Genomic DNA, 22616 nt, shown 5'->3' with positions numbered 1-22616 from the left:
GTCTCCGAGAGAGTGCTGAGCGCATGCGCCCCGAGAAGCAGGCGGAGTAAGCAGGCCGTCTCGGGCGGAGAGGCCGGAAGTGAAGGGGTCCACGCGCACGGCCACGCCCCAGGCCCGGCGGGAACCGAAACGCGCGTTGAGGGTTGAACGCCGAACGGCGGCCCACCGGCCCGGGCAGGCAGAGTCCCAACTGGGACCCGGAGTTGGAACGGTGGCTGCGGCCCCGCTGACCCTCGCTTGTGCGTGTGTGTGTCTGTGCCTGCCCAGGGAGACATGGAGAACTATCTGGCGGCCGCGGCGCTGAACGGGGTGAACCGACTTACCCTGCAGCGCTCGGCTAGGCTGGGTCAAGAAGTGCTGGAGCGGGCCAAGAGGAGGGCGGTGGACTGGCACTCGCTGGAGCTCCCCAAGGGCAGCACGGGGGTCCTTGCCTGGGAGGGGCTGGACCACGAAAGACGGCCAGAACCCGGTCCCCAGCGCCTTTTCCTAGGACAGGTGAGGGCCTCTGCTCGGGTACCGGCCCATTCATTCGCTCACCGGTGGTCTTCTGGGCATCACCGTGCTTGGCGAAGCTGGAAAACATCAGGCCTTGGTTGAGAGATACAGTGACTAGGAAAGCCCTTTGAAAACGATACGTTTTACAGATTCTTATTGGGTAGCTGTAGGATACCAGTAGTGCGCGAGCCTGGTTGGTTACTTTTTAAAAATTCTTAGATGCTGCAATCTGATGATAGGAAAAAAGCTAGCAAACATCTTTTAAGTCCTGGTTAAATTGCATCTCTATGAATTCCTTTTAGAGTTGGAATTCTTTCTCAGTAAGATCCTGCTTACTGACTTCAACTTGCAGAGGCTTTTCCAAAAGTAAAAAGGAGGCCATTCCCAAAATGAATTCATTCTTCATTGGGGAACTCTTATTCTCACCTGTGACTTGCCAATTATTCAAACAGAGAGAAGAAAGACACCCAACCCTCAGTGCTTCCTTCAGGACAATGGCTGAATTCATGGACTATACTTCAAGTCAGTGTGGGGTAAGTGGGTCTTTGCTGAAGCCACGCCCCTGGCCCATTTGCTGATGGATCACAATGTGGATCTTCCTGGAGTTTAGGGAGAACCTGTAGGCTTCGTTTCCCATTTCTGTGCACCCTTCATAGGCAGGTTGTAATCAAGGACTTAAACCAGGTGGTAAATCCAAGTTAGAATTCATTCACCAAATATTTATTGATTGCCTAACTGTGTGGGTGTTATTGAGAATACAACAGTGAATAAGCCAGAAAAGGTCTCTCTCATCAGTGTAGTGAGAAAAATGGTTTATTTGCTGAATTCCAAATGAATCAAGTGCAAACATTTGTGTTTGTTTTTTAACTTTGAACTGAGGTTTTAAAAAATATCTGAGAATTACCCTAAACTGGAGCTGAGCCTCTCTTCTCAAAAGGTTTTGAAACAAGCATGAACTGAAACAAAACTCCCACAAACGATCTCAACCTCTAATGTTTGTTTCAAGTCCCTGGTAATATTAAGTATGTTTCATGAATTCATATCAAGTTGCTGTAGACAAAGGTGGAAAACAGGGTTCAATGCCCTCATCCTGGGGTAGTGTGGCTGAATGGAAAGAGCAGTTTCCCAGAAATCAGACCTATGTTCTGCCACTTCCTGCCACTAGTCTTTCCAGGCCTTACCTTCCCAGTCTAAAAAAAGTTCTCTGAAGTTCTGTTCAGAGTTTTGTTTCTTTGGTTTCCACTGAGCAGAGAATACCAAAAAAATTTGTCATAAATTGTAACATGAAAGATTTAGGTGAAATTTTTGGTACCATTTATTGAAACGGTAGTAAAGGTTTTAGTGTTCCTCTTCCCAAGGTTTTTCAAAAGTGGACCCTTAGAACATCTCTAAGTACTTGGGGAGAATGGTGAAGGTAGACCAGGCAACATTCAAGGAAATCACCGGCATCAAAGGCACTCCTTAACCTCCTACGAATACTACAGACTCTGATCTCTTTCAGCCTTTTCATTTTGTGAGTCTTATGAAGTTGTAAGGAAGCTGGTGTATAAGGGAGAAGGAAGAAGATACCTTGTTTCTGTCCTACTTTTCAGTTTCATTGTCAATATCTTTTTTAAAATCTCTAATCTTTCTATATCTTTTATAAAATTCCAGTGACTCCAAAAACAGGAAATCAACCAATGAGATATGATTCAGAGAATATTTTTATTTGTTCTGTTAAGTGGTTTTAGAAAAATCCATAACTTTGGCTGTGCTGTAAAGTGATTAACTTAAAAACAAAAAACATTTTGGTTCATGGTTCAGTAAAAGGAAAAATATTTGCTTTTGGTTAGAGGTTTAGCAAATTGGTGTTTTTCATTTTGGTTTTCAGTTCATGCTTCAGTTCCAATCTCCATTGTGGAATGGAGCCTCAGAACCCCTTTGCTTTCTAGAGATTAAATTGGAACAGCTTTCTGTACTGCCTTCACAATTTTGAACCATCTCCTGAAATACATAATTAGATCTGTGTCCTGAAAAGCTGCTCCAGTTTTTCCTTCTCATTGTGTCACATGTCGTAAACATATTCCCTACCCCATGTTCAAAACAAGTAGACTTGTTATGTCCTCATCATTAGTCATAATTGAGGGCAAGTCTAAGATTGACTTTGAGGGGGAGGAAGGAAGTGGACAAGAAAATGTAACTGTTTTCTGATCCTTTTTATTTATTTTCCTTAAACTGGAGACCTCTATCCCCCACATGGGGAGCAGGGAGAGAAGAGCTGCGTGGCTGTTGGGTTTATGTTACATTTCCTGTCATATTTCTAAATATCAGGAGAGGTGCACCCCTCTCTTCCCTTGTCGTTGACCTGAGGCTTAGACCATAAAGTTGGACCTGTGCATCAGAATTTGTCATGACAGAAGATGCAAAGGTGTGTGTATTTGATATTGGGGCCAAGATGTGGAAATTGTTTAACCTGGTCCTGCCCAGCTTCCATTGGTCACGGTTCTTGCCCTACAGAAGCAGCAGATGGCAGCAGAGTTATGCCAAATGCAGTGTCCTTCTTCACAACCACTTTATATGTGCTCAGGTTTGTTACGTAACTTTAGAGCCTGACAAGAATGCAGGTAATTTACCTTCGCTCTCCTGCCTCCCTTCTTAACCACACTTCACCTAAGTATCAGGTTTTTAAAAAAATTTCAAACAGATTGCTTGGTTATCCAATTACTTTCTCATTACTTCTCTAGAAATATTTTTCATCTGTGCCAGAAGAAGGAGGGGCAACCCATGTCTATCGTTATCACAGAGGAAAGTCAGAGCTGCACCTATGCTCAGAAAGAGGGAGTGGTCACGTATGTATCCCCAGCCATCCTACACTGTGTCCTCAGCCTCCCAAGATGCAAGACCCTGTCCGAGGGTCTCCTGCTAGACTTGATATTGTTGATTGCCTGTATGTCTCAGCAACACAGTGCTCAATAGAAGCATAGCAACTCTCAGCCTTGGAGAACTTATAACAGTGAGCGTGAAATAGGAGTTTATCCAAAATAAACCTGTAATGCTAGGCTGCAGGCTTAAAGAGCTTCAGTTATCTTCTACAACTAGAGTTAGGAAAGAGATTTTGTTTTTGGAACCTTTAAAAAGGAAGTGTAAGAAAAGACCTTTGTTTTAACGAAATACTTTTCCTAACGATAATAAAAAGTATAGGCCTCTTACTACAAACTTTTTTTTTTTTTTTTAACTACAAGTCATTTGGGGGTAAAACTAAAGATTCTGCTTGTTAAGTTGATTCCACAGGAGTAGTTGGAATATGAAGTTTTAAAAACGTCCATAACTTTAGGGACTTCTGACATCAACTGCAAATCCCGGGTAAGGATTAAAAAGTAATTATAGTAAACATCTGATTGAATTCACAGAATTCACTAAAAAGAGCCTTAATGATTTAGGTAGTAACTTTAAAAAGTCTGATAGAACAATTGTTAGTTCCTAATAATGTAGAAGAAAATTTATCTTTACAATCCAGGAGTTATAACTCTGGCACTACTCAATGTTCCTACTTGTCTCCTCAGAGAAAAGACATATCCCTTGATCTTGGAGGCATCAATCAAGCATCAGAGTGTGACCCAGAGGCATCCCAACCTGTGAGTACAGAACTTCTAGAGTGCTGGACCTCACCACCATTGCAATTCCATTTACCAGGTGGCCTGGTTTATTATACAATTCTTTATACTGGTAGTAGAGTTTTTGTTAGTTTGTTTTTTCATAACTTTTTATTTTGAAATACTTTCAGATTTACAGGACAGTTAAAAAATAATACAATCCCCATACAGAGAGTCCAGCATACCCCTGTCCTCCTCCCACTGACACCTAGATCCACCAATCTTAATATGCTTCCTTACTTGCTGTATCATATTGTCAGTCTATCCATTCATCTATCTGTTTGTCAATCTGTTTATTGATCCATTTTCTGAACACATCAGTGTAGATTGTATATATCATGCTCCTTGGACACCTAATACTGCCATCTACATTTCTTAAGATCAAGGATATTCACTATGTAACCACCTTAAGTGCATTTATCAGTTTAAGAAATGTAACACTGATGTAAAGCATCTTTCCTTTCAAACTGCAGAACTCTCTTTAGCATCTCTTGTAGGGCCGGTCTAGTGGTGATGAACTTCCTCATCTTTTGTTTATCTGAGAATGTCTCAATTGCTCTCTTGTTCTTGACAGTTTTGCTAGATACAGAATTCTTGATTGGCATTTTCTGCTTTTAGCCCTTTATAAATAGGTCATCCAGCTACTTTCTTGACTCCATGATTTCTGATAAGAAATCAGCCCTTAACTTATTGAGGCTCCTTTGTATGTAATAAGTTGCTTCTCTCTTGCAGCTTTCTGAATTCTCCCTTTTTTTCCCCCACCCCCTCCCCTGCCCCCCTTGCCCTGCTTTTTTTTTTTTTTTTTTGCTGCCTGTATGCATTTGCTGTGTGATCTTCTGTGTCTATTTCTCTTTTTGTCTTCTGTACTCATTTTTCTTCTCTAGTGTTCACTGGGATTCGATCCTGGGGACCTCTGATGTGGAGAGAGGTTCCCTGTCACTTGTGCCACCTCACTTCCTGATTTCTGTTATACCTCTCCTTGACTCTCCCCTTCATCTCTTTTGTTGCATTGTCATCTTGCTGTGTGACTCACTTTACACAGGCACTGGCTTGCTGCACAGGCACGCCTTTACCAGGAGGCCCCAGGGATTGAACATGGGTCCTTCCATATGGTGTGTGGAAGCCCAATCACTTGAGCCACATCCACTTCCCAGAATTCTCCCTTTGTCTTTGACATTTGACATTATAATATGCTGTGGTGTTGATCTATTTGTGTTTATCCTCTTTGGAATTGGTTAAGCATCTTGGATGTATATATTTGTGTCTTTCATTAAATTTGAGAAGTTTCCTGCCATTATTTCCTTGAGTAATCTCTCTGCCCCTTTCTCTCGCTCTTCTCCTTCTGGGAGTCCCACAATGTGGTTGTGATGGGAAAATATGTTCTTAAACTTAATCCAGGGAAGCAGACTTGGCCCAATGGATAGGGTATCCGCCTACCACATGGGAGGTACATGGTTCAAACCCCGGGCCTCCTTGACCTGTGTGGAGCTGGCCCATGCGCAGTGCTGATGCACGCAAGGAGTGCTGTGCCACGCAGGGGTGTTTCCTGTGTAGGGGAGCCCCACGTGCAAGGAGTGTGCCCCATAAGGAGAGCCGCCCAACGCAAAAGAAAGTGCAGCCTGCCCAGGAATGGTGCCACACACACGGAGAGCTGACATAGCAAGATGACGCAACAAAAAGAAACACAGATTCCCAGTGTCACTGATAAGGATAGAAGGGGAGAGAAATAAATAAATAATAAATAAATAAATAAACTTAATCCATGCCTGTGGGTGTGGACCCATTGTAAATAAGATCTCAAGATGTTCTTTCAGTTAAGGTATAACCCAAATGAATCAGGTTCCGGTTTTTTTTTTAAGATTTTACTTATTTCTTTCCCCTTCCCTGGCCCCCCCCTCCCCCCCGCCCCGCTCTGTTGTCTGTACTGTGTCCATTTGCTGTGTGTTCTTCTGTGTCCACTTGCATTGTCAGGCAGCACCAGGAAACTGCCTCTTTTCTTGCGTCATCTTGATACATCAGCTCTCCATGTGTGCAGCACCACTCCTGGGCAGGCTGCACTTTTTTCATGTGGGGTGGCTCTCCTTGCGGGATGCACTCCTTGTGTGCAGCAGCACTGTGCGTGGGCCAGCTGCACATGGGTCAGGAGGTCCTGGGTATAGAACCCTGGACCCTCCATATGGTAGGTGGATGCTCTATCAGTTGTGCCATGTCCACTTCCCCCCAGGTTGGGTTTTAATCTGGATTACTGGTGTCTTTTATAAGTAGAGTGAACAGTCAGAGAGAAGGACAGGGACCAGCCAGATGCTGGAAGTCAATGGACCTGAGAATCCAGGAGAGGCTGCCATGTGCACTGCCGTGTGACAGGAGAGCTAAGGACCAAAGTTTGCTGATAGCCAGTCCCAGAATGCTACAGTCCTCTGGGAGGAAGCATCACCTTGATGATGCCTTGATTTGGACTTCTCCCAGCCTCACAATAAATTTCTATTGTTTAAGCCAAGCCAAAGCATGGTATTTGCTTCAGTAGCCGGCAAACTAAACACATATATTTGTATACTTGGTGGTATTCCACAGGTTGTGTTCTTCAGGCGCTGGTCAATTCATTATTCTTTCTGCCTCATATTTATTTCATTTGTCTTACTTCAAATTCACCGATTCTTTCTTCTGCCAGCTCCAATCTGCTACTGATCCCCTCTAGGGAATTTTTAATTTCTGTTACTGTGGTCCTCAGCTCTGTTTGGTTCCTTTTCATAATTTCTATCTCTCTGAGTTCATCTATTGTTTTCCTGATTTCCTTTAGTTCTTTATCAATGTTTTTCTTTAGTTCTTTGAATATGTTTAAGACTTTTTTAAAAGTCTTTGTCTAGTGTTTCCCAGGTCTGGTTCTCCACATCAGTGGTTTCTAATTCTTTAATTTTCTCCTTTGCCCAGGCCATTACTTCCTGTTTCTTTGTATGTTTTATAACCTTTTGTTGAAACCTGGACATTTTGATATTTTAAGATGTTATCACCAGAATTTGGACTTTGGGGTGTCCATTAACACTGTAACTAGCATTATGACAGAGCTTTCCTTGAATAACAGGAACTAACCAAAAAAATAAAACACGTTTCCCCTCTTCGCAGAATGACCTGGGTTTATCCATACGAAGTTTGGAGAATAGCTCCAGGCCAAAGTGTAGGGGCCTCCCTGATCCTTTCTGTGTATGCCTCTTGTTTTGGGCGTGAACTTGTGGCCCTAGGAATTCCCCTGTTTACTCCAACATGAATGTCCCCTCTTTCCTAGGAAACAGTTTCCTCATGGTTCTGGGCATTGCACTGTATGTCCTACAGCCAGCAATCCCGTGCTACAGGCAGCATGACTTGACTGCTCTCTCACAGCATTCTGTAGGAAAGTTTTAGTACAGCAGACCTATGACAACTATCCTGCTGCAGCCCTCTGGCCAGACATACCTGCCCCCAGTGTGTGCACAAGGGTTACTCTGCTCTCTCTGGAACCCTGGACTCTGTGCTGAGCCAGTGAGGAGTGAAGGAGGGGCCAGGGCATCATGAGAGCCTACCCCCCCCCCCCTTTTTTTTCCCCTTGCGCCTTCCCCCGCCCTCCACTTGTCTGCTCTCTGTGTCCATTTGCTGTGTGTTCTTCTGTGTCCGCCTCTATTCTTGTCAATGACCCGGGAATCTGTGTCTCGTTTTGTTGCGTCACCTTGCTGTGTCAGCTCTCTATGTGTGCGGTGCCTCCTGGGGAGGCTGGACTTTCTTTCATGCTGGGCGGCTCTCCTTACGGGGTGCACTCCTTGTGTGTAAGGCTTCCCTGCTTGGGGACACCCCTGCATGGCACGGCACTCCTTGCGTGCATCAGCACTGCGCATGGGCCAGCTCATCACCCAAGTCAGGAGGCCCTGGGTTTGAACCAGGGACCTCCCATGTGGTAGGCGGACACTCTATCTGTTGAGCCAAGTCCGCTTCCCCCTACCACTTTTAAGTGGTCTTTTTCTTGATTCAGCACTCACCATATTTCTGCAATCATTAAACTGTTTTTCTGGAGCTTTCAGAAAGATGTTTTCTGCCAGTTCTTGCTTGTTCAAAATTTCTGTGGGGGACTGGAGCCTGAAACATCTCACTCTGCCATCTTGATTGGGGTGGGGCCAATTAGTTCATGTGTAGCTGTAGTATTTTTAAGTTGGGATGTTCTTACACTTGGGGGAGGGGATACATAAAGTTTTAGTTCAGGATGAAATTATGTTTTTTTGGTATCCTTCCTTCAGTTAAAGCTTCAGGGATACTCTTTGTGCCTGAAATCATAGTTGTGGTTGGAAAGAATGCGAAGTATTCACAGCCCCTTCCTACTGGCTCAGCTGGGCTAGCATTGGGTCTTGGAATTCTACCATCTATTCAGGCAGCCTGTTTACAAAGTGAAAATAATTGTTGAAATTCTGAAAAATAGATAATTTAGTTAGATCAGGTTCCATAAATGTGAGGGTATTTGTTCCCATTTTCCACAAATGTTTCTCTGTAAAAACATGTAATGATGAGTTTCTCACTTTTAAGATAAAGTACTCAGTTGTTCATGAACCCAGGGAATTTTGTGGAAGTATAAAGGACTGGGATTCTGAGGAAAAGAATTTCACATGTTCTGCAATAATTTGCTTAATTTTTGTTTATATACAATTTGCTACTAACCAGGATTCAGAAAATACTAGAATTAGTAGCAACTAAGAATATTCTGCTTCTAGCACAAATATAGACTTAGATGCCTCCACCACTTGCTGATTTTGGGTAATGCTAATCTTCTTGATGTCCCACAGTGTTGGAGTAACAGATGCTAACCTACCACAGGTGTTTTCTTTTATGCAAACAAATGAAGCATTTTTGGCTTTCTGAAATTCTGATACAGCCATGTTTTCTAAAACCTACCTTTATTTACAGAGTTGATAACTAGGAAATAGTTGTGGCAGGGTCATATTCACGTGAGTTAAATGAGGATAGACCTCCAATTTTGAAGTAACTGTGCATGAAGGGATACAAAATATAAGGCAATTTTGGGGGAAAAAATTGACTTTAAATCTATTCTCACTGTGCAGGGTAGGGGTGTGGAGGAAGTTTCATAAAGGTATAAATATTATCATTTATTCCTTCTAGTGGAACTTGCTGGCCAGCAGTTTGTTTTTTTCTCCCCCTGGGTCTGGTGATAGAAATGACATTTTTTGCCTGTGAATCCTTCCCAGCATTGAGTAAGCATGTAGTGGTATTCCAGCTGTCTGTTTGTCTCTTCATTAGACTCTTGGTTTGTGACTTTGCCTTTTTGTATTTGAACTGATACCCATCCCCTCTTTCTGCATATCTGCCATGATCCACTTCCCATCCTTGCAAAAAGTCTGTCCTTGGAGGATGGCTCATGTGCAGTACAGTTCTCAACATACATCTTTCTATTAACTCCAGCTTCCAGTGTTTTGCACTATAAGAGACCCAGTCCTCCAAGAAAGGGCTTTTGCCAGCCAGCTTTAATTTGCTGCTTCAGTGACAGAATGGAATCCAGAGTGTTCTCATCTTTAGGAAAAGAGAAATTTTTCATCTTCCTGATAATGAATGTAGCAAAACATAGTTAAAAAGAATGTTCTCACTATTCCAAGGTACCTTTCCACTATTTGCTAATCTTTGCTAACAAGTGCTACTGTCCACTTTTGATACCCCAAACAAGTCATTAGCCTTTCCCTCCACCTAAAACTTACCTTTCTTCTCCATTTAAATGTTCTTATAATCTTTTTGTGTTCCTACAGCACTTTAGCAGTTACAGAGTGTTTTCACATACATGTTTATTTGTGCAGTAGGTATTATTGCAGTTTTAGAAATAAGGAAAAAGCATTAAAGGCTGAGATTTACCTATGACAATGCTATTAGGTGGCCAAGTTGAGCCTTGAAAGCAGGACTTCTCTTCCCCACATTAGTGCTTCATTCCATCTCTGGCACATAAAGATAGTTTTGTGAAGGTGCCATGATGACACTGGGATATAAAATCTCTAAATTGCTAATATGTTCTCATTACAGGCTGAGAACATCTCTAAGGACCTCTACATAGAAGTATATCCAGGGACCTATTCTGTCACTGTGGGTTCAAATGACTTAACCAAGAGGACTCACGTGGTAGCAGTTGACTCAGGACAAAGCGTGGACTTGGTTTTCCCTGTTTGATGTTGACCTTCACCTGGACTGCACATCACCTTTTTTTTTTTTTTTTTTTTTTTAAGTAGCCAGGAGATGGCCTTCATGTGATTATCTAATTATTTATACATTGTGCTTTGAATACTGATGACAGAGGTTCAGCCTTCCTGGGAATTGGAGTTGGTCTCTTTCAGTGTCTATTTTAACTTGAGAGTATAGAAGTTGACCCTCTCCTCACCCCCTACCCCCCAGGTCTCTTTTTGACTGAAAGTAATAATGTAATGATACTGAATGGTTTTTAGTGCTTTCTTTCCAAATGAAGATTAATTATGACAATAAAGGGAGAGATTCGGAAATGAAGAGAATTCATATTTTATTGGTATTAAGCTGTGAAATAAAACGTAGCTCATATGTAACTGAAGGCTTTATGAAAAGAGGGCAAAGAGGTTATGGACACATTGACCCAAAGCAGCCGGGCCTTTGGCTGCTGTGGAGGACGACATCCCCAGCCACCTTTCACTAGCCCTCTGGCAGGGAACACTGGGACAGGGCTGCCACTCTCTTATGGCCCTTACAACAGGAGTGCTTTCTTGTAGCTCCCTTGCAGGGGAGTCTTAATGGGGTGAAGATGCTGCTTATTCAGCTAGCACCTGTGGCCTGTGCTACCTCCTATTAAAAGAGGCCTTGTCAGCCACTCTTTAACTCCATTGCCATTCTTTTGCCATCACTAGTCTTTAGCTTCCTATAAAAGAAAAAAAATCATGAGAATCTTATGTTTGAGTATTTTTAAGGCTCAAAAGTCAAATGATTTTAAAAGGGCATCATTGTATTTCAAACTTTTTTTTTTTTTAAGCTACCATGCAAACATTATTGCTGTACACTCCAGTGTAGTTGCCTGGTGATTCATCTCTTGAATGTAACAAATCTTTCCTCAGGAAAAATACCAGTATTTTAATGTTGAAAACAAAGTTTTAGGTAGAGCTATATTAGTAATCCCAGTGAGGGAAAGACTCCTGTGAACCTAGGACCTAGTAAAATAGACCCATGCCCATCACCATGGAGGTGGAGAGTCATTTAAATGGGGATGAACTTCGGGTTCTTTTTTTTTTAAGATTTATTTATTTATTTCTCCCCCCCACTCCCCACCCCGGTTGTCTGTTCTCTGTATCTATTTGCTGCGTCTTCTTTGTCCGCTTAACTTTGGGTTCTTTAAGTCTTCGGAAATAGTATGTAAAATTGTAGGTATGTGCGTTTTTTTGGAAAGGACCACGAATTTTATCTTCCTCAAAAGGGATGTGACCCAAAGGTCTAAGAACCACATAAAAAGTCCTTAGGAAGCCCTTCCCACCGTTCTGCTTTACCTAGGTCCTCAGGGCTTTTAGTGTAAGGGGAGTTCATGGCCCTCTGGCTGGCTCTTGGCACCCTCACACTATTTTCTGGGTTCAGGTTTCTTCCGCAGCATCTGCAGTGGTGTTGTCACCTTGGGTTCTTCCTGTCCCAGTTCCTTGGTATCCGCGGCTACAACAGTTTGTGTTCTCTGTTGTTTGCTGTTGTTCTCTTCTTTCCAGATAGGTTGTATCGTCCTGTTCCTAAACCCAAAAGTCAGTTAGTTATGTTGACTGTGCCATCATTTTGATGGGGTTAGTCTCAATGACTTCAGTAGGACTGTTAAGGATTGATGAACCTCTTAAGTCTGTAGCTCCTAAGCACTGTTTTTTTATTTCTGAAGAGAAATAAAGTTTGTTATTCATTTCTGGCCATTATACTTTGGGAGAGGTTATTACCTGGTGCTCAGAATTAGAATTGGGAGGAAGAGGTTATCAGACACGTTTTTCAAACAGCCACTAGGGGAAGCAAAGGTAACCAGTCACCACCAGTCAAAGAAGTTTATGACAAAGAAGAAACTGATGACAAAGAAGAGTTAGGAAACAGATGAAAAACAAGTTCTTAGACGTCCATGGAGGCAAAACAAAAATAATGGGAGATGTGGTTTCCTGAGGAATAGGAGAACAATCTAAAGAGGAAAGAATACTTTAAAAGAACTCCATCTGCTCCCTGATTTTCAAAACTTAAGTTTGAAACCTGTTTCAGAAGAAAAAGAAGAGGGGAAACGGACTTGGCCCAGTGGTTAGGGCGTCTGTCTACCACATGGGAGGTCTGTGGTTCAAACCCGGGTGTGCTTGACCTGTGTGCAGCTGGCCCACGTGCAGTGCTGATGCGCTCAAGGAGTGCCATGCCACGCAGGGGTGTCCCCCGCGTAGGGGAGCCCCACACGCAAGGAGTGCACCCGTAAGGAGAGCCGCCCAGCGCGAAGGAAAGAGCAGCCTGCCGAGCAATGGCACCGCCCACACTTCCCGTGCCACTGACGACAACAGAAGCGGACAAAGAAACAAGATGCAGCAAATAGACACAGAGAACAGACAACCAGGGGAGGGGGGGTTTAAATAAATAAATAAATAAATAAATCTTTAACAAAAGAAAAAGAAAAAGAAGAGAACAATATGACTGCTGGCTCCTAGGATTGTTAGGATCAGAGAAGAACCTTTCACTGCCTGTAAAGGAAAGCAACAAAAGGTGTGGTGGCAGAGGGAGCAAGAACTATAGGAGAGGGAAGTGGACTTGACCCAATGGATAGGGCGTCCGCCTACCACATGGGAGGTCCGCGGTTCAAACCCCAGGCCTCCTTGACCCATGGGCAGCTGGCCCATGCGCAGTGCTGATGCACGCAAGGAGTGCCATGCCACACAGGGGTGTCCCCTGCGTAGGGGAGCCCCACGAGCAAGGAGTGTGCCCTATAAGGAGAGCCGCCCAGCGCAAAAGAAAGTGCAGCCTGCCTAGGAATGATGCCACACACACGGAGAGCTGACACAAGGTGACGCAACAAAAAGAAACACAGATTCCCACTGCTGCTGGTAAGATAGAAGTGGTCATGGAAATACACACAGCAAAGGACACAGCAGACAACTGGGGGGAGGGGAGAGAAATAAATTTTAAAAAAAAATAAAGAACTATAGGAGAGGCCGTAAAAGGCAAAGCTCTAGACTCCCTGTCAAAAATCAGTACTTGATGGCTACCAGGCATATTTCAGAGGAGCCAAGTAGCATATTTCCTTAAAAGGATCCAAAATCTGGAGAGGAGAAAAGAAAAGCACCGGTGTTTGCCATTGTTCCCAGCCCTGGCTGGCACATGCTGGCACATGGTTTTACAGCTTCGTCCTCACTGGTCAGTTGTACACAAGGGCAGGGGCTGGCTCGTTCCTCCACACCCCAGCTCAGGCTTGCTCTTCTGAGGTGAGGGGCACAGAGGTGGGCCTTGCAGAGGCAGGGCCATCACTGCTTGTGGTTCTACTCCAGGAATGAACTTTTGCTTGAAGCATAACAAATGCTCCAGTACCTAAAGGAAAGCCAGGCAAAGTACCTGAAGATAATCCATTTCTCTTTATAGTCAGTTAACTTGCTCAGAAGTGGTTGTTTTGTTTTGTTTGTTTTTGTTGGGGGGGCGGGGGCAGACAGGACTTCGGAGTGGGTCTGTCTAAATATGGTAATGGGGAGAGAGAATGTCCTGTAAATGACTGGGCAATGGGGCAAGAACAGTGTATACTTAAGCCAGGGAAAATTTGTTCGGACTTACTCAGGGCTGGAACCAGTCTAGCCACAGTGGTGTGAACATAGTAGTCCAGTAGCCCCTGGGAAGACGTGGTACCTGGGGCACACCTGAGCCCTGTGGCCCCCCTCTGATGAACCCCTGGCTTTCCTCTCTGATTCTGGGCTTGCTGCTGTTTCCGTTGCTCCCTACAAATTCCTCTCTGTAGGTGAGGGACAGCTTTTCTTTCTCCAGGCTGTGATGAAACAGGAGGCAGTGGAAGACACAAGGAATTTAGCATGAAAACTCCAGATTTGGGCACCATTTTCTGTCATCAAATGTTGGGAGAGCAGATCTCACAGGATCAGCTGTTTCCCAGGAGTCTCTGGCAAGGCCTCCCTCAGTGATACTGGAATGACCCATATGAGGTTTCCTCTTAGAAAGGAGGCCAAGGTGGCCATTGCTAGATACTTGTCCTAGTTGTCTCCCCACCAGAGATGGGGGAAAGACCCTGTACCTTGAAAACCTGGAAGCCTGGGAACTTGTCTATAAAATACAATAGCAGCAGACTTATACCCATCCCCACTCATCCCAAAGCCCAGGGGTCCAGGAGAGTCACCCAGGAAAGCTGCTCATTGTAGAAACAGTTTCTCAGCTTTTGGGAACTGAAGACTGATAAAGCCCTTACCCCTGGGGCAAGATTGAACTCCTTGTGGGCTGAGAGGTCCTTCATGGTGAGCAGCTGTCTTGGAAATAGGACAATAGCTTCAAACAGGGACCTACAGTGGGTTCCAAATGAGGGCAGTGTCTAGGGATCCGTAAGCCCTTAGTCGGTGCTATTTTTGCCCTGGTTCTCATTCACTGACCTTTAAAATCAGTGACCCCAGAGCCCCAAGAGATATGGTCTAGGTCTGAGCTTATCCAGGCCACCTTTGCCGAGCAACTTAGTCTTCTGATTTTTCTGGGTCCACTTGGGAATTTAGATATAGTGGGCAGGTAGATCAATGACATGCTGCTCCCCAGACCTGCCGGGGTATGTCATACCTTTCTTCACTTGAGGTTAAGAAGTTTTGGGGGGGTGGAAGAGGACTTGGCCCAGTGGTTAGGGCGTCCGTCTACCACATGGGAGGTCTGCGGTTCAAACCCCAGGCCTCCTTGACTCGAGTGGAGCTGGCCCAAGCGCAGTGCTGATGCGCGCAAGGAGTGCCCTGCCACGCAGGTGTGTCCCCCGTGTAGGGGAGCCCCACCGTAAGAAGCCGTCCAGCGTGAAAGAAAAGTGCAACCTGCTCAGGAATGGCATCGCACACACGGAGAGCTGACACAACAAGATGACGCAACAAAAAGAAACAGATTCCTAGAGCTGCTGATAGGATAGAAGTGGTCACAGAAGAACATACAGTGCTTGGACACAGAGAGCAGACAACTGGGGGTGGGGGGAAGGGGAGAAAAATAAATAAAACTTAAAAAAAAAAAAAGTATGGAAGTGGCTGTGGACTGCCAAGGACAATCTAACACTGCTTCTCCCTGCTAGTTGTAAAGAAAGTGGCATAATGCAGTGCCCTGGTCCTTCCCACTCTAACCTAGTAAGAGGCCTAGCTGGACAGTGGGGCCTGATGACCAACTGTTTAAGCCTCAGTTTCAACACCTGGAGGCATTGTGACTATTCATCTGGAGAAAAGTCAAGACCTCTAAGGAAAAAAGAAGGCGAGCAACAATTGACAATGGCAGTGTATCAGAAAAGCCTAGTGAAGAAATGACAAGGGTGAAATAGGGATGCAAACGTTAGCTCAAAGTTCAGCTCACTGTTCCTTTCTTACGGAACTAAATAGCTTAAATAGAATCCCAGCACTTCCCTCTTTATCACAGCCTCCCCTTCAACATGCATACACTCCCAGGTGCTTCTTCCACTTCCCACACAGTAGAAACCTGTACCAGATGCCTGAGAAACACATGGAAGGGAAGGAAGCAGGGGCCCCAAGACCCTGCTTTGCCAAGGGACCCCTGTGCCGCTGACGTACCTGGCTTACTAGGATGAGGTGGCTCAGGACCATTTCTCCTCCAGTACCTCCATTCAGGCTGGCAGAGTCCACTCTGCCTTGGAGATTTCTCAAGGAGGACTGGGTCTGTGTTGACACTGCTATTCACCATCAGTCTGTGGGGAAGGCCCATCTCCAGATCCTTCTCCAAATCTGCTTCAGAGGAGGAAGAGGAGGAGGAAGAAACAGTCCTGGAAGCACACACAGCTACTTCCTTCTCTTTAGGACCATCTAGGGACAAAAGCTGTGCTGTGGGCTTCAGCTCTGTCTCCGGATGTTCTCTGGCTGTGGGTTTGGAGGTTCTGGTTAAAGGCCACCAGGTGGTTCCAGCCAAGGGGTGGCAGCAGAGGCAGCCCTGGCACAGCAGCTGGCAGCAGGTGGGCTGGCAGGGCTGGCACAGGAGCGGAGTGCCTGGGGGAAGCCTGCTGGTGACACATCTGTTGACCGGCCCCAGCGGAGAGCAGCGAGGGGCCCCGAGGAGGGGGCCGGAGAGCTCCCTGGTGAAAGGCTTGTGCAGCCTCTCCACAGCCTTCTTCCAGATGGCTGGGGGCACCCACGTGACCTCACTTAGAGGCACTTGAGCCGTCTTGCCGTTCCAGAAGTAAACAGTGATTTCTTTATCCTTTGATGCTACAGAACAGAAAAGGGCAAGGTCTTGTTATAACGACCTCTTCTTTGTTGTGGGGATAATGGCTCTCATACCTCCAGAGGAAGGGCCTCCTCATCCATCTCGGGGAGTGCCCGTCAGGAACGTCCCCCTCACCTGCTCCGCATTTCCCCACCACTTTCCAGTGGACCCGAGTGAGCCTCCCTGTCTCCTGTCCTGAGGTGACCTGGAGGGGCCCATTTTTTTCATGTCAAGATCAAAATGCATCCTGAGGTGGGGGAAGGGAAGCGGCAGACGCCTGTCATTCTCTGAGATACAATGATGCTGATGGGAGGGTTTGGTAAGGATGGCTCATGGGTACTGGTTTGACCCCAGAATAACCCCACCACGTCACGGTTTAGCTAAACAACTGTATAGTAGTTTTTGGCCATTTTGCCCTGATAAGAAATATTTTATAATCTGATAGATCTAGTTGATAGATCTGTTGCCACCCCCAGGATTAAGCTACAATTGAGGGGATGAGGAATTTTTTTAGTACCTCTAAGACCCCAAAGTTGTGGAGATAGCATTTGCTCTCGCCTCTGGTCTGGTCACCAGCCCTGCTCCTTCTGGGGACTGGCAGGTCAGAGTCTTACCTCTCTCAAGGTTTCTGGCCTCCAAGCCTGAGAGAACAGTGCCAGGGCCATATCGCTGTTGGCCTGGCTCCCAGGGTGCCAGCACCTTGTCCCCGGGTTGCAACAAGTGTTCCACGGATGGTGAGAGCCAAATGACATCTTCTAGGACCACATTCTGCCGCTGGGCTGGCAGCTTTGGACCTGTGACAAGGGGAGTCTCAAATTCCACGAGCAGGGTCCCCTGCCTCTCCAGCTGTGTAGGAAGGAAAACAGAATGAGATCTGGCATTAGAGAGTACAAGAGGGAGCACCAGTGATCCCCTGCAATACCCCAGAACTAGACCATCTAAAGAAGGGACAGGGACAGGAGCTGCTCAGCTCAGAGGCTGTGGGGCTAATGCTCTGCCCTCGACCCCTTCTTGCCATGGGCAACTCTTTTCCCTGCCAGCCTTCCTCTTCTGTTCTTTTCTCTTGCCTGTATTTTTGGCCTGCTGTCCCCAGGAATAGCCCGGGCCCTCTGGATCTTTCCTCAATACACCTCGCCTCCTTCTGCACCTACCCAGTTGCACCAACATTTCTCCATACAAAAAAGTGTTATCCCCAGGCCCAAGACCAACCAGGGTTGGTTGATCATTCATCCTTGAAGTCCACATGTAGGAGGGGGACAAGGAATGGCTGTGGCCAGGCTAAGCAAATGCATAACATAAAAGTGAGGCCACGAGAAGTTTTTAAGGTAGTTAAAAATACAAGCTGTTTTTGAGTACTCTGTATGATTTTGAAAAAAAGCCTGATTACATTTTTTATTAAATCAACAAAATAGGACCTATATATGAGCAAAAATCTGCGAACATTACATTTGAATTCATGTATTAGTTACTGGAAAATGACAACATGACTTTTCACTAGAAATTCTATCATTCATATCTTTTTGAGGATTTATAGTAATTTTCCTTCCATGAATCCACATTCACAAAGTTTCACTCCAAAAGGAAAAAAAATCCTACAATGAGCAGCCACTGATGTAAAGCCACGCCAAGCTCCTGGCATGCCAGGGATGGCTCCTGTGTGTACTCCCACGGGCACATGTGGGCAAGCACATTTTGCTCCTCTTTCCTTTACTGATGTCCATAATTTAACATACTGAATTTTCCTGAACAAAACACTTTTAATACACATTTTCCTCATTGACATTACATTTCCCCTTCTACAACCTGGTATGACAGATCTGTGCTTATCCAAGAAATTGAACTGCTGGGCACACCCAGCTGATGCATAGTGGGTATGACAGAGCCATCCCAGAGGAGCCTGCGGAGAGAAGCTGGCAGTGAGGGACTTGCCTCTGGAGTGGGCTTTATCTGGGCCCGGTAATAAAAGCCATCTCGTTCCCTTCTTGCTAGAACCAATGTGTCTGCAGCACCTCCAACAATTCCCAGCCAGTCAGTCCCCTGCCATACTGGGCTGGCAGTGTGGAGATACGGATGATAAGCATACCTTGGAAAAAGCAAATCTGATTAGGGGATTGAGAAGATCAAGTCATAAAAGCCTCAAGAAACCCATTTCACAGTTATATCTGGGTCTGTACGACAAACAAGACTAAGTGGAACAGAAATACATGGGAAAATGGGCAATTGTTGGCTGCCAGGAGGTGGACTGTAGGAGGGGCAGGAGGAGAGGACAATGAAGTGAACCGTCACTTGTGAACTGGGAATTGTGTCAGGTTTTCAGAATGTAATCAGCCTTGATAGGTTAATTTATGCTGGCTCTGAGGCTAGATGATAGACCAGGAAAGAGTGCCATGAGGGTAAATCCTAAAGCAATGTGTGAGATTCCAGGATGACTGAGGGGAAAGTTGGGTGGTTTAATATTATTTATGAATTCCAAAAACAAAGATTATGCTTGTAAGTGGTCTGTTCCTCTGGGTGTGATCCTCTTTGATTGTATTAGATTCAGCAGAAATGTCCTTGATTAAATTATGTTAAAATTAGGGCTTTGATTTGACCACATCAGTGGGGTATAACTCAGGTAAGTCTCCGCCCCCTTAGTGAGTTGATATAAATGGTCACTCACTCAAGAAGACACACAGAAGGCACAGGAAGAAAGAGAGCTCCATAGATGCCAGAAGAGAGAAATTTGTCATGACACAGAAGGAAGGAAGGAGAGACCAGGCCCACCATCTTACTTCAACACACTTCGTGTTACTTCAGCTGACTTTGGGTGAGGAAGGACCTCTTATAGTACCTTGAGTTGGACTCTTTAGGGCCTTGTAACTGTAAGCTTCTACCCCAAATAAATACCCTTTATCAAAACCTGCAGATTTCTGGTACTTTGCATCAGCACCTCTTTGGCTGCCTAATACAGAAGGTAATGACGAAGGAGCAAAATTGTATTGACACTTGGTGCTGTGGGTTCAGATGGGGTGAGGAAGTGTTTGAGCAGCACAGAGAAGCTGACTAAGGGGCTGGGAACCAGAAAAAGGAAAGGCTACTTCTGGGAAATTTTGAGGGAAGGGCCGAACCTGCAGAAGCAGCCAAGTCAAGCTTTGGGTTTCTATGGTAGCTCTGTATTAGGTGGGCAGCAGTCTGAGGCCTAAACACAGGGGATGTTCAACTCTGGTCTTGAACTGGATGGTCCACGTAGGTGGATCAAGAAAGGGGGCAGTTATTAAGAGCATTCAAGCTAGTATGTACCTAACTTGAATTGAGTATCGTGGACCCAGGTCCCTGGAATGTACTTGATTTGTACATGCTGACAGGCTGAGGTTCATTTGCACTCTTGTACAAGACTAACCTTGTTTTAGACAGCTGGTTTGGATGCCATTCAGGAAAATCCAGGGATACTGAAGGTGCCTGAGGAGGGATCTGAAGCTTACCTTGTTTGTTAATTACAGAAACCCTGTTTTTCACGTGGTAGCCGAGAAGGTCTCATAGTTGATGATAAAACGAACTAGAAGCTTTATAACTGTGTGATCCCTGACTGCCTTCTCACAAATGCCAAGTGTGACATCCACACTCTGCTACAAGGGAGAGTAAAAGTCAGCCCTCGAGGTTACTGGGAGTCTAATTGAAGCTGGGGTAATATCCTCACAACTGTGTTCAGGCAAATCCAGGAAAACAGTAAATGCTTGCAGCCTTCCCAGTAAGGAAGTTCTCTCCCTTGTGCACATCAGCTAGAGTCAAGAGCAAAAGGAAAAGGCAGCACACCATTGCCTTCAGAGGGGGACGATAGGTACCTTGTGAGAGGGTTGTGCCCGGTAGGCCAGGGAACTTGGAGGGCAAAGGGGCAGGTGAAGGAGAGGTCGCAGCAAGGGGCCTTCAGGGTTGTGGCCACGCTGCAGTATTTGGGCAAGGGCATCCCAGGCCCTGCAGAAGATTCCATGACCTTCGGAGGATCCACCTAAGAACAAGCACCACCATTACAGCCCACGGCAGCGCAGACGGCACCGGCTCAGCAGGCTCAGCTCCGCGGACTAGCTGCCTCATGGGGACAACTGTGTGGATGCCCGGCCCCACTCCCTCCCATGTCGCTTGTTTCCCCTTTGGATTGCCTGCCTCAGAGGCCCCCACTCAGGAAGTCGAAGGGGGTTGAGAGAGCAAGAGCTGTGATTTTAGAGAAAGCCAGTTTTAAGTCTTTCTTCACAGCCTGCTGGCTGCATGCTACTTAACCCCTCCACTCTTCAGTTACCACCAGGAGGTAATATGTGTAAAACCCCTGGCATACAGTAGCTCAGTACAAGTTAGAGTCTTCCTCCTCCCTCCTCCCCTAAAGGCAGGGACTCCCGGGAGGAAGTCACAAATCCTAGCCCTGAAGACAAACTGACTGCTAACCCGAGCCACAGGCCCCCGCCCAGCCCAGCCACTAACTTTGGCTCCAGGTTCACCGGAGATCCCAGGGCCGCAGCCTCCTCAGAACTGTCTAGAGGTCAGGGCCCCAGCCCACCCGAGCAACCCAGCCCTCAGGGCTGACCCCGAGGGGACTCACCAAACCCGCTCCCTCTGACAGTTGGGGCTCGGCCTCAGCCCAACCGACTCCTGGTTGCCAAGCAGGTTGCCATGGATGTGCGCTGGCAGGAACGCTGGGGGCCGAGCAGGGTACTGAGCATGTGCAGAGGGGCGGGAGGGCCTCGGCCTCCTCTACTGGGCAGGCCTGGCGGGGCAGCTGCCCGGAGGGAGCCTGGAGAGGTGTGGAGGTGGGTAGATGGGGCTTGTTCTTAATCTCTCCCTGGAAGATGGGTTGTGGGGTGGGGAGGGAAGGGGAGAAAAAGTCAGTGAAGCATCAACTCCTGAAGGTTCAGGTCAGGCTTCCCCACTACTGTGGGAGAGAGAGTACACTGCAATGTGAACTATAATCCATGCTTGGTGGCAATGCTCCAAAATGTGTTCATCAATTCCAATGAATGTACCTCACTATGAAAGAAGTTGTTAATGTGGGGAGAAGTGGGAGGTGTGGGGAGTGGGGCATATGGGAATCCTTTATATATTTTTATGTAACATTTTATGTAAGCCAAGTATCTTTTAAAAATAAATAAAAAATTTATTTTAAAAAAGTCAGTTATGGAGGGATGCTTCATGGATCTTAGGGGTGTCCTAAAAAGGAGGGAGGTGACCCCAAAAGAGACTTGGAGCTGTTGATCTGCCTCCATTCTCTGCAGGCAGGAGGCTGGGGTGGGGAGAGCCACTGTCTGGTCTATAGGCTGTAAGATAGACTTTGTAGAATAAAACAAATTAACCAAAAGTGTGAACATTCTTGCCTGTAACTGACAGGCCTCTGCTGAGGAGCAGAGGTGAGGTGACCACTTGCAGTGGGGGTGAGGTGGGGACCGTGCCCGAAGAAGAAGTCCAAATTCTGCTCCGATTATAAGACATTGGGCCAGTCATTCCACCTTCTGGTATTTTGTGAAATGAGGGAGTCTTATAAAACAAGGGGATCGCCACATCCGCTTCTTGATTAGACATTGCTATTCTTCATGGGCATACTCCACTGGCTCTCATTAGAGTTTTCCAGAGCTATCTAGGTAACTGAGATAGCATGGAGGGCTTTATGAAAGAGGTGGGTGTGGGCACAAACTCCCATCCAGCAGGGAAGCAGAAGGGCTTTCCAGTGTGAGGAATAACCTGTCTTCCAGGGAGTACCGGAGTCCTTATTTGAACATCTAGAGAGGTGGGTATTGTGTGGCATCTGTCAGTCATTGTGCCAGTTATGTATCCTGCACTGTGTTCAGGGAAGAATACCAAAAAGCATATAGGGATGTTTGTGGGTGTCTCCCAGCATCCACCCCATCCACCCTTTGCCCTTAGTTCCCTGTTCTGTTTGTGGATCCGTGTGGTTAGGAGAGAGTGGTTGTACCCCCAGTTCCAGGAGTGAAAGATGCATCTATCAGAAACTTCCAGCCCCTCGGCCCCAGGGATTGGTTAGGCATGAGCATGTTCTGAGACTCTCCAATCAGATGAGTTTCAGGTTTTTTGGGAATTCTGCATATAGATTCTCTCTTCTACCTGTAC

At 45.9% G+C, this 22616-nt stretch overlaps 2 protein-coding genes across 4 annotated transcripts; one reads left to right on the top strand and one right to left on the bottom strand.

The window, feature by feature from the left end:
• The first annotated feature begins 30 nt into the window (after positions 1-30).
• Positions 31-12043, top strand: AKIP1 (A-kinase interacting protein 1). Of its 2 annotated transcripts, XM_004470262.4 has the most exons (5): positions 31-495; positions 948-1028; positions 3219-3323; positions 4038-4109; positions 10167-12043. In XM_004470262.4, exons 1-5 carry the CDS (start codon positions 274-276, stop codon positions 10308-10310), a joined length of 624 nt encoding a protein of 207 aa, XP_004470319.1. In that variant the 5' UTR covers positions 31-273; the 3' UTR covers positions 10311-12043. The 2 variants fall into 2 exon arrangements, with proteins under 2 accessions (XP_004470319.1, XP_071074319.1); XM_071218218.1 differs by lacking the exon at positions 948-1028.
• On the bottom strand, positions 10637-21451 carry C10H11orf16 (chromosome 10 C11orf16 homolog). 2 transcript variants are annotated; one of them, XR_011649945.1, is made up of 7 exons: positions 21097-21451; positions 20348-20511; positions 18456-18609; positions 17141-17372; positions 15881-16528; positions 11642-11869; positions 10637-11022 (listed from the first exon to the last, which is right to left on the bottom strand). XR_011649945.1 is itself a non-coding variant. In XM_004470266.5 (6 exons), exons 2-6 carry the CDS (start codon positions 20491-20493, stop codon positions 11799-11801), a joined length of 1251 nt encoding a protein of 416 aa, XP_004470323.2. In that variant the 5' UTR covers positions 20494-20511; positions 21097-21451; the 3' UTR covers positions 10637-11798. The 2 variants fall into 2 exon arrangements, 1 of the variants encoding a protein (XP_004470323.2); XM_004470266.5 differs by having other exon boundaries at positions 10637-11869.
• Between the last annotated feature and the right edge of the window lie 1165 nt (positions 21452-22616).

The sequence above is a fragment of the Dasypus novemcinctus genome, chromosome 10 (assembly GCF_030445035.2).
Source record: "Dasypus novemcinctus isolate mDasNov1 chromosome 10, mDasNov1.1.hap2, whole genome shotgun sequence".
NCBI lineage: Eukaryota > Metazoa > Chordata > Mammalia > Cingulata > Dasypodidae > Dasypus > Dasypus novemcinctus.
This window is presented reverse-complemented; position numbering and strand designations above follow the sequence as displayed.